Consider the following 15,884-nt stretch of genomic DNA (forward strand, 5'->3'; position numbering starts at 1 on the left):
CCTCCAGCTGGTAAATAATGGATATTTGCAAAATTCACAAACATTCCCTTTCGAAATTTCACAGCACAGTGACCTTTAGAACAGCAGAATGGACAGTGCTTCACAGACAAAGTTCATCGTCAAATATACAGTACAATCATGCACATCCAACTAACATCTCTGCTACTGTACCTTTAAGACTTTTATAGGTTAATACATGTTTTAACTGGGCTGAATACTGAATAGCTTTGCTGAAAAAAACAGTAGAATCCTTTCCAAAACATACAGGGTGATAGAAAGTGTAATGGATTTAATGCTTATAATGGGAATTATATGAAAACTATAATGGCGTCTATTGGTTTGTGATGGATTCTGTTGGTGGGTTGTTATCTGGCAGATTAATACTATTGGAATAATGACCCAAACACACTACAAAAATATATATTTGAATGGTTGTATTAGAGATGGAGGCCGATATATTCGGCAATAATCAGTATCGGTTGCTAAAAACAATTTTTCACATGATCAGCTATCGGCCGATAGTTTAAAAACAGCCGATGATCAGAGCGGATTTATCCTGTCAATCAAAAGAGGAAAAGACAATGTGGCGACAGGAACAACCTAAAAATGACACTGCAACAAATCTCAATAAAATGGAAGGAAGGAGTCGGGAACCGGCAAACATTTAAACATTTAATAAAGTAATATAACAGCCGGCGGCCCCTCACGGACGACCGCCGGCGAACAAAACATGAACATAAATATAAATACAAACATAACATAAGTTCGGGCCCGGTCCTCTCTCTTCGACGGTCCGGTCGCTCGTTCCTTTTATATTCTCCCATCTCCTACGTGATTCGAGGCCGGTGTGCGCACAGCTGGCGCTCATTCACAATTACTCACCGGACTCGAACCACGGTCTCGCCCCGCCTACTCTACTACAGACACCATCAATCAGTCTGTCCTCATAATCTCTCGCAGTACAGGGGGTCGAGTATCGTCCAATCGCTGCACAAGTTAAGGTGTATGATGACGCAAGCACATTGGGGCAAGCCCTTCGGAAGCCTTTGAGAATGCATTGAAGGGGCTGAGGTTCGCAAAAAAGCTCTTTGAATGGATGTCAATGGGAGGACTAGGGGGCGAATCTCGACAATAGTGAAATTATTACTATTAATTATATGATTATAGTACTAATTATTAATTAAATTAGTGTGGTTGAATGTGACAGAAAAACACTTGTTTTCTGCATTTTGCTGGTGCGTCGCCCCAATCGCCCTAATGGACGAGCCGCCCCCGCACTGTATCTACAACTTTTTAAGAAACGACACCAGTTTGATGTTCAATATTTTTAGTCATTATATGAATTATTAACATTCAGGAAGTTAAGAGATATGGATGTAATCTTCAGTATTTAGTTAGTATAACCACCAAACTATCGGTCACGGCAGATATCACTGAATAATCGGCTATCAATACCGGTAGACACAATCTTCTGATTGGATGTATAAAAACAGCCGTTGCATTTTGGAAATGGAACAGGCAGCAGGGGACAATTTAACGGATGCTCTGCCCAAGCCGTCTAACTTGTGTCATTTAAAATGGATAGTCATTTCTGGGCAGAAGTTCATTTTCAGATTTTAACTGAAGATTATGAGGGCACACGATTTTTACAAAGAGAATGACCCACGTTGATAAACTATTTACAATAAACGCTGCAATATTTTCATTGTCATTTTTTATTTCACTGGGACTTTAACACAACCAGTCCAACATTAATATATTCATTGTTCTGACATCATAAACGGTTTCTGAATGACCTGTTTTCCCAGATTATTTTTATAAATGGTCTCCGTAGACTGTGAAAGGAGCTTTGCATGTGACCATTAAAATACGACTACAGTCATTAAACTCTTTTATTTCATAAAAAGAAGAAGAAACCTGAGTTATAGAAAGACATTAAGCGTGCATAAACTCACACGGAGTCTCCCATGAGCCCCACTGTGTGGCAAATATCACAGAGAAGCGCTTATGAAAAACGGTCCTTATACTCGCGCTTTAAATAAACTTTAATCAATTCCAGCTCATCCATTTGCTTGTTTTATACTAGATGAGAATAATGCATATCCCCTCCTCACCGAACACATGCACACACAGAGATCTGTTCGAGGACAAATAGGTCAGTCCATTCAGTATTCATCGAGAGACGCCACACCTCTCTCACAAACACTCATGAGAACCGCACGCTCTCATTAAAGTCGACTTCTTAATCCTCCGCTAAAGAGGCTGTTCTGATCAATTCCGAGAGCGTTTTCCCCTCTCTCTAATTTTAGCTTTCCCTTTTTACCTTGCTCTTCCAGCCATTAAAGCGTTCCTCTGCTAACGGGAGAGGTATTTAAAGATATAACTAGCGCTCACTAAACGCACTTCACACCTTTCCTTTCCCCCTCACGTATTCTGAATAACGCAGGCAACGCTTCATATTTGCACCTCGGGCCTGGACTAATCAAAAGCTCTCGTCCGGGAAGACTTTCCCAGGCCTGGATCTGATCAAAGGGCACTACAGCTGGAAGCCATACGGCCAGCAAGTGCTTCTGATTGCCATCTGATTGCTCCGCTTCATGGATTATTCTTCATCCAGACACGGAGAGAAAGAGAGCGCTCATACCTGGCAGCTTTACCTTCATCTCACATTCAGCCTCTCATTACTGCCAAAGCTATCGGTAACCCTGCAGGATCTGAGACGGACCGCACACGTCCGAAGCCGACGGGAATGATCGTTAAAAATGGACGGAAACAGTATTGAAGGAAGCCAGCGGAACCTGGGGACCTGCGCTTTGACCTTTTTATGAACACATGTACACAAAATGACCATTACAATCAAGAAAATAAACAAATCTACAGTAAACATTGCAAATCATCATTGTAATAGAGGGTTGTTGCCTAACTATGGGGACTTTTAAAAACCAAGGCGATGATTTTTATTAAAACTAACACATACATTTTTTTAATCATGAAAAGAAAGATTACATTATTGTACATTTTTAATTATACGTTAATGCATCTGTTATAAATGAGCTGAAGGTATGGATTTGACTCTTGTTCTTAATCACAGATTTTGAATCCTAAATCCTAGATGGATTAAAATATCCCAAATTTTACATTAATAATGAGATAACTCTGTTTTAAAACAAAATAAAAAATCATGTTTTATTGTGTTATGTGTATTTTTTTGTCATTATGGCTTAATTCAAAACAAACCAACTGCAGTTTAATTGATATTTATTGGAACGCACGATAAAAAAGATTTTGAACAATTTATCTCATTTTGGAAATAAACTCTTCAATTATTGTTAATAAAACATTCTCTTCTTTTTACCCTTTCATGCTTGAATTTACCACAACCTTAGTCAGGATTTGGTTTTCCTTTTGTGTTTGACTGCTCTGAGGGATTATAAAACTATAAAAATTGTGTTTTATTAACACACAAGAAACTCAGTTACACACATTTACAAACACAAGATTTTCATATGTTCTCTTAAATTGACAATACACGTTTTGTATTTGTTTGAAGAGATACTGGGGTGATTTTCTGTGTGAAAGCATTCATATCTAAATGTTTTTTTTTTAAAGCAACCATTTCAACGTTTATTGTGTGAAATGTTTTCTATTTTGTATCCATCATGAAAGTTATCTAGATTGTATACTTCATAGTTCATTGAAATGAGAGGCGTAATGTGTGAGTAACAGAAAAAACAATGTAAACGTCATTTTTAGTCCCCCTTCATTAGCTATGAATGAAATAATAGTTTGTACAGTCAGACATTCATTAATGCAAAATAAACCCCGACCGGGCTACATTTTAAATAAATAAACAGATATGACATATTGCTTTGGGTTCAAATAATTGTATTATATAAGAAAACAGAGACTGCGTAACGATTTTGACAAATGTTAAGTCGCGCAGGATAGAAGTGTTTGCTAAATAAATAAATGTAATTGATTCAACAGACATGAAACTAGCATGTAGAAAGGGAGGAGATGATGTCAGCTGTCAACTGACCAATCAGAATCATCAAACAAAATATGTCCAATAATGGCTTTGTGCTTTCTTTCTCTTTCACAGAAGAATGAATAATGTATGAAGAAATGACAATAGAAGTTTTTCATGTCGTACCTATCGTGTCATCATACGTACAACAAAATATCTCAAACTATGTTAAACTATGTCGATTTTGTAAATGACTCTCAGATAGCTTCATTAATATGACGTCCGTGGCAGACTAAATACTGCATCACTTCTCCTTCTCTCTTGTTCAGTCTGTCTGCTGAATACTAACACAGCCCTGGGTCTGTTTGCCTAGCAGTGACGGAAACAGCAACATGTTGGTGTGTTCCAGCAGTCAGGTGTGTGTTCGGCTGTGTGTGTGTGTATGCCGTGAAGGAGGCAGGAGGGATTTGATATTTACATTCCGGATATATCAGCACTTTCAAACACACAGAGCCAAGACACGGATTCATAGAATGAAATGGAAGAAGTAAAAGATAAGGGTGGAAGATGGATGAAAGCGGGACGTTAAAACAACCTGAATAAACAAATTAGCTGCCGGTTAAATAAATCAGTGGGCTGCATAACAAAATATAAGCTTGCCTTTGAAATCTATATTGAATCGATACCTTTGGCAACAAGTAGCTTTAAGTGACTGATAAAATGAAATTGGGTATGTCAATAGGTTCACTAATTCAGTTAATTTTGTATACTCTGCAAAGTCAGCATATAGAATTATCCCATGAAAATCGCTTGACAAGTTTGATGTCCGGTGTTGATGGGATCTCTTTTAAACTTAAAGATTTTGAGACTTAATTTGATTTAGTTAGTAATTGTGAGTTGTAAGTGAGTGCATTTTCAGAAAATTTTACTTTAAGGAATACATTTATTTGAGAAGATATATTCAGAAGCAAATATATGAACAGTTACATGACCGAATTTGGTAAATAGGCAAATAAAACGATGAATTGCATTTAGCTTTACCACAGCACGGTTTACTATCTTTACTCTTAGCCGTATACGATAAAAAAAATGAAATAATGACATCGGACCACTGTATGTCAAACCTCATTCGTATTTTTTAGGTTGCAAATTCGTATGAATTTTTACGATTCAAATAGTACAATAACATACTATTGTTTGAAAAATGCAATACTGAAGCCCCTGCCCTAACCAACCTGATCTCACGGGGATTCCAAACTTTTTTACTAGGTGGCTTATTCGTATGAATTTGTGTGTTGTGAATCGTACGTAGTGAAGCGTAGAATTACTAGAAAAAAGCAAAACTGAAGCCCCGCCCCTAAACCTAACGTAGCTGGCGCAAAGCAAATCGTACTAAAATGTACGATGGAGATCGTACGAATTAGCCAAAAGTATTTAACCCGACCCCTAAACCTACCATCAACGGCACGAAAGCAAATCGTACAAAAACATACAAATAAAATCGTACAAATTCACACAAATTAGCTATCATGTGAAATAGTTTCCGTGAGATTGTGTAGCTATTTCTTGTACCGCAGTACTTTTATTAGTACCATTCAATTTAAGGGATAACGGTCTTTTTGTTACTCTTTCGTCAAAGGTGACATGTAAAAACGACCCTAATGATGGAACGCTGCGCACAGTTTGACCCGCATGGTCTAAATCTGTTGCCCGCCTCCACAAACACACACCCTCACAAACACATAAAGCAGCACCTAGGGACTTAGCGCAGATGAAATGTGCCTCTGGGTCAGGGTTCTACAATGGGAGGATAACTCAAACGGCACCATGTCATAATCCATTACAGGACTGTTATTGGCCTTGCAGTAAATCGCAGAATAACAGCGCGGCTCCAGCAGGTGACGTGTGGCGGCGTTTGTTCGTGATGGACTCTACAGTAAGCACTATCAGCTCATTCTATTAAAGCCGATCTCATAATGGATCTCAAGTTGCTCGATGCAGCAAACTTTAAACAGATCAGCAGATCCAAACCACTGATAAAATCCACTTATTGACCAATATTAAACCATTTCCCCTTTCCTGCTTTTCTCTCACCTTATAGTGTCTACAGCAGTTTCCTTTTCAGTTATTGTTGCTTCTGTAAAATCATGAAATATTTAGAAATGATTTGCTTCAAACAGTGTAGATTTCAGTTTTGGTGAGAATCTGCTGTCATTTTATACATATTTTGTACAATCATTGAACCGGTTACAATCGTCTTTATATTGGAAAGAATTATGAGTCTGTAGAGAGAAACTAGCGAAATTAGCATAGACAGGCTACTACGAAAAACTAGCACAGTGAGTCAGACATTAGGCTCAAAAACAAAAAGAAACATTCCCCTGGACCTGGTTTTGGCAGAATTGGTCTCAGGTGTAGAATTGAAAAGAAAATTAGAGAGAATTTATTTCTGAAAATTAGCCAAAGTTAGCATACAAAACATAGCGTGACAGAACAGCCACGGTTAAATGAGAGCACTTCCTCGTGTAAGAACTTGCCTAAGACAGAAAAAAACGAGAAAGCAATAAAGAGAGTGAGGTGAGTTTGGGTTCAATCATGGACGGCTCTGGTCTGGTTCAGCTCACTCGGCTGTAGAGGGGTCCGACAGATCCCCCGGTACTCAGACCTGGCCATAATAACACACTTCAACATGAGGGGGAAAAAAACAGAGGCATTACGAATTCCTCCCTCCGCCTCTATCTATCTCATCAATGCGCCTGTCGTGGTGTAATTAGCGGTCTAACGGATGAAAAATACCCCTGTCAAAATAACTCCAATAATGACAAAAGTAAACGCAGCTTCCCATTTACAGCAGCGGAGTCTCGAAGTACAAAAGCTGTCAGAGATGGAAGTTCATTGATGTCACAAAAAAGAGAAGGAAGAAAGATAACAATGGATTAGGTTTTGGGGCGAGTCCCCGTTTAGAATTAGTTTTTGTCTTCAGCTAACAGAGAATTCAGAGATTTAAAGATTGGAAAGCGTTTGCGAGTAACTCCTCCTCGCTCAAAAACAACACCTCGAATGCAGTCGGAACGTTGATTCAAAATAACGAATCGTATGTTTCTTATTTATTTGTGTACTGCATGTAATTAAACCTGTTATCTGTCAAACGCCCTGTTCATTTCTCAACGGTTAATACACCTTTACAGGTGAAAGTAACCTAATGTGTTACATGGCAAAACAGGTTGCATATCAAATACAAACGCAGACACACATTGCCCCACAGGAAGTACTTTGTCTGACTGATTAGGTGTTAATAGCAAACATGAGGGTCGACCTGCTGTGCTCCGCACAACATCTGGAGCGGGTCAACATCTGTGTCGAGGTTGCTAACATCACCAAACAAAAGCTGCCAGTCCTCAGGACTGAGCTAATAGAGGATGATGTTAAGAGGAAGAAGAGGATATGATGATGCAGGCCTGCTGTTAAATACACTTAAGAACCGTGCCTAAAAAAACATTAATCATTATATAAATGGCCAAACAATAAGAAATATCTTGTTTTTTTATGTTAGTCATCTTATGGCCACCTTTGAAGTTGGATGTCCAGAAAGCTGGATTCCCCATTGTGGGCCATGCAAATATACCATACTAAAGTACACTACAACATACTATAGCATACAATATACTATAATTATACTAAACTATATACTATACCACATACTATACTGTACTACACTACGTCACACCGTTTACTTTACCATATACCTCATTCTAGAACTACACTACACCATGTACTAGAACCATACTGTACTACACTTCACTACACCATATACAGTACAATACCCTATACCATATACTAGAACGATACTTAACCTATGCAATATTAGAACTATATTAGAACTGTACTGCACTTGACATCCAGCATATACCATACCGTACCATACCTGACAACTCTAATGTACTTCACTACACCATATACTATACCATATATTAGAACTATACTTTAATATATATTATAAATATACAAAACTAAACCCGAAGCGTATACAGCATCAGTTATTCAAACGAAGGTTTAATATCAATGGTCATTATTAAGAGATATTCACTCCATTTGGTTGGAATAGAAAGATCTCTCTCCTACTTTCTTCAATCTTCTGACTCAATTAAGATATGCAAGCGAATCATGAATTGTGAAAGCATTTACCAATTGATGGCTTTTAACAATCAGACAGAGGACCACGGAGGCAATATATCAAATTTCATCAGCGTTTTCTAAAGATCTCGGCATGTGACTGCGAGCCATTCATTTAACGATGGCATCTGAGGATGAAATTACCTTACGTTGGTTGTCGTGAAAAGAGAAGCGTAGCGCATTCTCCATCCTTTTAAATTAAAACTCATTAATAGCGGCACTTCTGAGAACACAAAGGCTTCGAAATTATTACCCATTTTGAATAGGCCGATGGCTAGCATGCAGCGACCGCGCCACTATTGCGGCCTCGTGTTATGGAGGCGATACGTTTCTGTCAAGAGGCTTCTGTTGGAAAACATTTCAGGGTGTGGAACTGAAGAGAAGATGCTTGGCGGTTCCTGGAAGATGATATCGATCTTGTTTCAAGGCTTTTGATACTGTGCTTAGCTGCAAAGTAGCTTCTCTCTGTACATTAATCATTCAGAGATGCTTGCTTTGTTTACGGTCCAAATCTAGCACGTTTCTGTGAGCGGCGTTTCAATTTAGAGGCAGTAGAGATAATGGTGGATTATTGTCAAAATAGTGCTCCTTCCGTACTTGAAATCGCTATGCATAATGTATCTCAAAGCAGCTCCTGCATGGGGTTTTTGAGCAGATTTGCCATTGCTCAAAGCAGCGCTATTCACCCATCAAATAAATTAGATTCTGCCAGTTTGTGGGTATATTAAATGGCATATTATGTGGCTAATATTGATGTTAAGATTATTGCACAATTCCTCACCGTGACGGCACGAAAAACGTATAATCTATCGAAGTAAATGACATCGTTTTGTAGACGTATAGTGACTTTCAGTATGGTTATTGATGCAGATGCCAGAGCCAGGTTCAAGTCCTTCTGCTACAGTAAAGCACATCAAAACATTAAGGAGATTCATAGATCTTACTCTCTAAAACTCGAAGTCTGAATTTCAAGTTAGGGAAAAAGATTTGAAGTCATGCTTTGCTAAACAAATCTTGAAGTTTTTTAGTGTAACCAAACCGAATTAAAAAAAGACAAACATATGCCATAATTTATTCCCCCTCATGTGGTCGAAAACCTCTTTTTGACTCTTTCTTTTGTGGAGTACAAAATATTTTGTGGAGTAATGTCTCGGTGTTCATACAATTGAAGTCAATGAGATTCCCGATCTAAGCGCATGATCTAAAGCGCAGGGCGCAAGTGCACAAAGGGCATGTCCGAATCCACTTTTGCTAGTTTAACAAAGTGAAAACGGTCGGTGCGCCCAAGCGCATGGTCTAAACGGGTTGTCCCGATTGTCTTAATGAGTAACGGGTTATATATATTCCCTTTAATCCGCCATGGCGGATTTGCTATTTACACGGCGGACTTTGCAAGAGCAAAGCTTGGACGCTTCTCCAGAGAGATAAGGCATGTACAGGACTAGCCGCAGTTGTTTCTTTACGTCCACAATAATCATCTTTAACATTGTTCTACATTTATTTATATTTGGGATCTTTGTGTGCTACTGCGTTTCCCTATGCATCTAGTTTCCCTAATAAAGTAAAAGCATGTTGTGGACCCGTCCAGAGGCGCATTTACATTTACATTTAGTCATTTAGCAGACGTTTTTATCCAAAGCGACTTACAAGTTGGGTAAACAATGGACGCAATTGGGTGAAACATTAGGACAACAAAAAGCATAAGAACAATAAAAACATGTCTCACAAAGCCTACTACATTGTACAGAACCAAGTTTAGTTAATCTAAGCTTAAATAGCATTCTTTTTTTTTATATACAGTGTATATTGTAGAAAAGATATAGAAATCAGAAATGATTGGTCAGGTGCTGACGGAAGAGATGTGTTTTCAGCCGATTCTTAAAGATGGCTACAGAATCTGCTGATCTTGTAGCAGCAGGCAGATCATTCCACAAATGTGGAACTGGTCCAGAGAAGGTTTGTGAGAGCGATTTTTTACCTTTTTGGGAAGGCACCACAAGACGTCGTTCATTTGCAGAGCATAAGGATCTGGCGGGTACATATGTCTGCATTAGCGAATGAAGATAAGGGGGTGCCAAACCAGTGGTGGTCTTGTAGGCCAGGAGCAGAGTCTTGAATTTGATGTGAGCGACTCTAGGGAGAAAATGTAACGTAATGACGAAAGGAGTGACGTGTGCTCTCTTCGGTTCATTGAAGACCACTTCTACTAACATGCTCTTTAAATAACAAAAAAATATTGCACCATAGACCAACTCAAACCTGGTCTTAAGTCAATGGCGCAATATTTTTTTGTTATTTAAAGAGCATGCAGTCTATTTTCAGTTCCTCAAAATAGCAAAACACCAACAATTCCCAAGAAACACCTCTTTTAGACCAACTCTTTTTGTGCCCATGGGCGCACAAATGACCGCAAATGCTTTTGCTATTTAAACAACGCTGGCACAGGACGGGAAAATGAGAACAGCGTCGGGCTGAAACTAGCAAAAACACTTGCGTTGCGCCGGGTGTATGATAGCACACTCAGTGTTGTTCGGTGACCAACATTCTTCGAAATATCTTCTTTTGTATTCTGCAAATGAAAGAAAGTCATACCGGTTTGGAATGACATGAGGGGCAGTAGATGATCGAGAATTGGAATCCCTTTAAAATCAAGTGAAAACACCAATAAGCTGGTTATTCTGCACAAAATGCATGCACACATGAGCACTGCACAAAGACCAATTCCACATTGAGATATGTGAACGGTTAACACTAACAACTAATGTAAATGTAAACTAACCTCATATAAGTGTAATATGCCCGAGCTAAATTTGGCCCAATGGGCTGTTAGAGTTCTCTGAAGCACCGAGAAGTCATAAGACGAGTTGTTAGAGGTTTTGTTTGATCAAGCGTAATTTCCAGGGCTCTTCAGGGAGCAATAAATAAAACTGATAATGGAGCTCGATGCGGAAACGGTAACTGGGCAAGGCGAGAATGATGGCTAACCGGAGGGTATGAGCAGCTTCGCCTGGGCGAGAACAGACTAAAGCCACTCAACACGGCGAGACGCTTCAAGAGTGAGGATCGTCTGCTGAGTTCATTAAATCTGCCTTGAGGACAGGACCACCATCATCTGTGTGTGTCAACAACAGCTTGCACACGAGAGGAAATAATGTAGGTGTTCAGCAACAAGCTAAGAATTCAGAACAGCGTAGCAAGAAAATATAAACAAGCAAACACACAGATTGGTGTGTGTACAAATTAAAAGTTAGCTTTTGCAACATTAAAGGTAGAAGCAAACCCAGACTGACTCCAGTACCCGAGGGGCTTTCTGACTGACAGATGGCTTCCCTCGAATGCTTGTGTGTGCACAACAGTCAAAGGGACTTTTGGTGTAAATGCCAGTCTTGGTAAGGTTTAACTATAAATACACTCAGTTTGTCTTAAGTGAATGCAAACAGGACGGACCCCACAAAAAAGGTTCAATTGGTGTATTAGGTCTTGCAGTGTCACGGGCTTCTGCTACCTACATTTCGACTTCTGAAGTGAAATCAAACTTTAAAAAAAAATTGAAATACAAGTAATTTATCACACAAGAGTCAACTGTGACAAATAGCTTGTTTTGTAAGTCGTCTGCTAAATGAATCATGTAATTGTAAAGAACAATATTGATAAAAACAACACAACCCATCATTGCTCACTATAATTAGATTTTTTTCACTGCATTTATAATCGTTTCAGATCTATTGCTTTTATTTACCTATTGTTATTTCATTATTCTTGTTTTGTTTCCAGATGTCAGTTAAGGTTACCTTTCATATTATTTGTATTTATCATAAGTTTTGACATTTGAATTTTATAACTGCATTAATGTATACTAATAAATGTATACACTTAATCAAAATTAAGTACATATATTTACTGTATATCGGGTTAAAAAGACAATCCAAACATTATTTCAAGGCATTACATTATAATATTGTGGCAGACAGAAACATTATGATACAGAAAAGCTCTAAAAGCTACAGCAAATTATGATTTTCAATAGACTTATGTTCAAAGATATTGAAATAATGTTCCGTATCACAGCACAACCTATTTTGCAACCGATTCGACAAAAAGAATAGACTATGTGTACAGTTCAGACTGCATAACAATTTGTGTTTTTAATCCCATTATTTAATATTAAAATGACATCCATATTCATATTAATACTTCACTCATATATTCACATTTCATGTGGTATTTTGTATTGAGAAAAATCTGATTCTAATCAATGCAGGAGGTGTTAGTTCTTACAGTGTAATGATTACTACCTCTTGTGCATTTATGAATTATCCAAACTTCATAATGCGGCATCATGTTCTCTTCTCTTCACCAGGTTACTGATTAAAACTTACTTGCAAATGATCATGTACTAATTGCCTCTACTTGTGACACACTCGCAGCCTCCTTGAGTAAATATAGCACGCTCTCTCCCATCATCAGCACAGGTTCATCCCTGAAATCTCTGGCGATGCAGCGGGCAAACACTCATCAACTGTGGGAGCAGTCACAGATGTCCCACGACCCACCTCACGTCAAACCTCTGAACGCAGCCTATGGAGCCAAATCTGGCGCTCAATCCCAGGGGCTGATGGGAATTACCCAAAGCTTTTGACAAACAGGAGGATGTTTATAACTGTAGCCTTATAGACCCCTTTCCAGTTAGTAAACACTGTGATGCGTTTTTGTGGGTGGAGCTTACCTGGAGGCAGAAAGAACCCTCTGACCACATTTCTAATGCTAGGGAGCAAGTTTTTTTTTGCTTGCTTATTGAGAATGACTCGAAAAACAATTAACTACTAAACCTTAACATGTAATGTCACTCATTCCAGTGGACTGTGAGCCGACATGTTTTGTTGCAGCACTTCCGGCCGCCTGAGTTCAAATCCCGGCTTGTGGTCCTTTCCCGGCTTCCCGGCCCTCATACCATAATGTCCTGTCTAACTCTCCACTGTCCTATCCATTAAAGATGCAAAAGGCCCAAAAAAGTGCTGTTGCACTGAACAACACAACAAGATTATATTTTAACCTCCTTATGTAGCCGAATCTGTTCTGGTTTGTATTGGCCACCTCCAGTTTTCCCTTTGTTTTGCCTCCAGCTAGTGCCGTGATGTAAGCGTGATGTCGGCCAGAAAGGGGTCTATTTACAACTTCACCGCTGTTGGTATCAGCACTTAGTACATGTTGGTATTATTTCAACATCATTGAGTCAAAAATGAACAAACCCAACTGTTAGGTTATGATAAACCAATGATGGGTTGTTTTAACCCATTGTTGAATCAAAGTTATCCATATTCTGGGTTAATCTAACCCAACTGTTGGGTTTGTTTGACCCAATGATAGGTTGAAATAACCCAACATTATGTATATCAGTTGGTACAGTGACAATCCTCGTTCGCGACATTCACATACGACAAGCCAAACGTGTTGACAGGAGGCTGACAGAAACTGTAAGAGTGGGGGAATTTTTTGGACATGGATCTGCGAATGGGTCTAGGTTTCGTTAAACACGAACACTACACAACACTTCACATGAGATCGTCAATTGATGCTTTATTTTATATAAAGCAAATGACAACTTTTGACAAAATCCATGTGTTCCTTATTCATCGTATCCTACATGTTTTTTTCAAGCATATCTTGGAATACAAAGGTCTATCACAGAGGTTAATGACCGGTCGATTAGTAAAGTAAATTGAAACGCAAATCCTATCCATAAAGAACATACAGAACCATATGTGTGCCCTTGAGACCCATATAAAATGTCATCCGGCAGGAAGCATTTTTAAAAGGAGAGACGTTTTTAATGCTATAACACATGCTCATGCACACAGAGGATGTGATTCTAACACTACACTCTCATCACACCACTTTCAAAACCTCTAAAACGGACTACATGAGCACACACTTCAATTCTATAAATAACACCTTATACAATAACCTTTACGTACCTCTCTGAAAGAAAAGTATAAGTGTACTGCAGCTAGTTCATGAATTTATGCATCGCATTGTTCTTTCACTTCAGCACCCTGCCGGCACACGCTAACCATGTTGGATGCTGGAGACAAAAAGATCACAGAAGTGCGGCCACCCGAGTGTTTGTTGTCGGTCACATCTCTGAAAGGGGCTGCCCGTCACACCGGCAAACAACAGAAACCCAAAGCGACAAAAGGGGAAGCATTAAAATGAATGAAATAAAGATCATTGGTTGCCGCAGGCCCGGTTGCGCAGTTAAAGATTAATGTTATTCTTCTGCAAATATTGCTTAGAGGGACAACACGAGTCACTTTCTTAGCAGCAGAGCATTCATAAAAGAAAAGCTATGGGAGACCCTAAGGCGAGGCCTCTAGGGGTGATGTGGACATGTCTGGATGAAAGACCAGCTGTCAATCACAGGAAGGTGCTGTGTGTATTGGTGGCAGCAGAACAAGATGGATGTCAGAAGACAGGGTTGTTTCTCTTTTAGCGCGTGCGTGAGTGTATTTTGCTCACCTGAGTAGGCCCAGTAGGACTCTTCAGCCGCCCTGCGGTGCCTGTCACCGATTGGCCAGTCATGATTGTCCGTCTTCGTCCCATCAATCAATGCTTAAATAGAAACAAAGAGAAAACAAGTTAAAATAATTATTATTTGGAGAGCTAATTTGTAATTATTTGAAGGATGTATTGACAGAAATGCAATACAATATACATTACTATGTCTTCAGAGGTGTATAGAGTTAAGTAATGTAGCTTTATGGATTTTATTGCCTTAGAATGAGCTATTTCTATCTACATACAACAAGGGTCCTTTAGCATGGAATTTACCATGTTGTTTCTACGGTAGCCCTAAACGGACAAACTGCTCAACAGAGCGCATTTCGTAAATACATAATCTTCTTCGGCAAAGCAGGGACTGAAATTTTACTATGTCTACATTTTATAGTCTTTCTCTTAAGCCTAAAACACATTAGAGTGTAGTGAAAAATACAAAAAGTGACGACGTCTTAGTTCTGTGTCAGTCACCGTAGTGCTTTGAAACAGTGGCGGAGCCAGAGGGCTAGTTGGGGTGGCAATTGCCACCCCAGACGAAGTCCTTGTCACCCCTGTTGCCACCCCGCTGAAAACATTACACTGTTAGATTTTTACGAACATTTCCCAAATCTCCCAGCGGACGTGAATGCATCCTTACGCAGCACGCACAAGCGTGCAGCCGCAGCGTGCTGTTGCTGCTACACTTTTCATTGGTTAAGCTGACACGCAGCACCTTCGTGACGTGCTCCTAACGGCTCCAAAACAACGACGACACCACACGGGATAAATGAAGAGAATTTTGCTGGTATGTACGGCTTTTATTGGTTATAAATTAAACGAAGTAGTGTTTTAACGGGAAGTAAGGGAAACGTTGCACTTTAGTGCTCAGCATTAATACTTCATGAGCATTCGTGAAACTGACTGACTAATACTGTCACGCCTGCGTGAATATGCTTAAAACATGTCATTAGCAAATGTTCAGCAACAATCACAGACATTAGTTAGGCTTATTCATATTGGCACGTGTAATGCAGCACTAATCTTTGTATAACAGACCGTTGTCATGAAAAACAGAGTGCCATGGACGCAGGATTCTAACCGTAGAGACTGAACGGACTATTTTCTTTAGCGGAAGCAATATAAATAGTTTTTAAATCAATAAACTCCCCTTTAAATCAATATGTTGTGTCAAATTATTTATTTATTTGGT

At 39.1% G+C, this 15,884-nt stretch overlaps 1 protein-coding gene across 1 annotated transcript in view; it reads right to left on the reverse strand.

The window, feature by feature from the left end:
* Window positions 1-15,884, reverse strand: part of ptprga (protein tyrosine phosphatase receptor type Ga) — a 220,501-nt gene that overhangs the window by 142,381 nt on the left and 62,236 nt on the right. Inside the window, exon 2 of the mRNA XM_056734396.1 lies at window positions 14,657-14,749. Coding sequence (XP_056590374.1) covers window positions 14,657-14,749 — 93 coding nt within the window. The remainder of the gene's footprint in view (window positions 1-14,656; window positions 14,750-15,884) is intronic.

Source organism: Triplophysa dalaica, chromosome 21 (assembly GCF_015846415.1).
Source record: "Triplophysa dalaica isolate WHDGS20190420 chromosome 21, ASM1584641v1, whole genome shotgun sequence".
Lineage (NCBI taxonomy): Eukaryota > Metazoa > Chordata > Actinopteri > Cypriniformes > Nemacheilidae > Triplophysa > Triplophysa dalaica.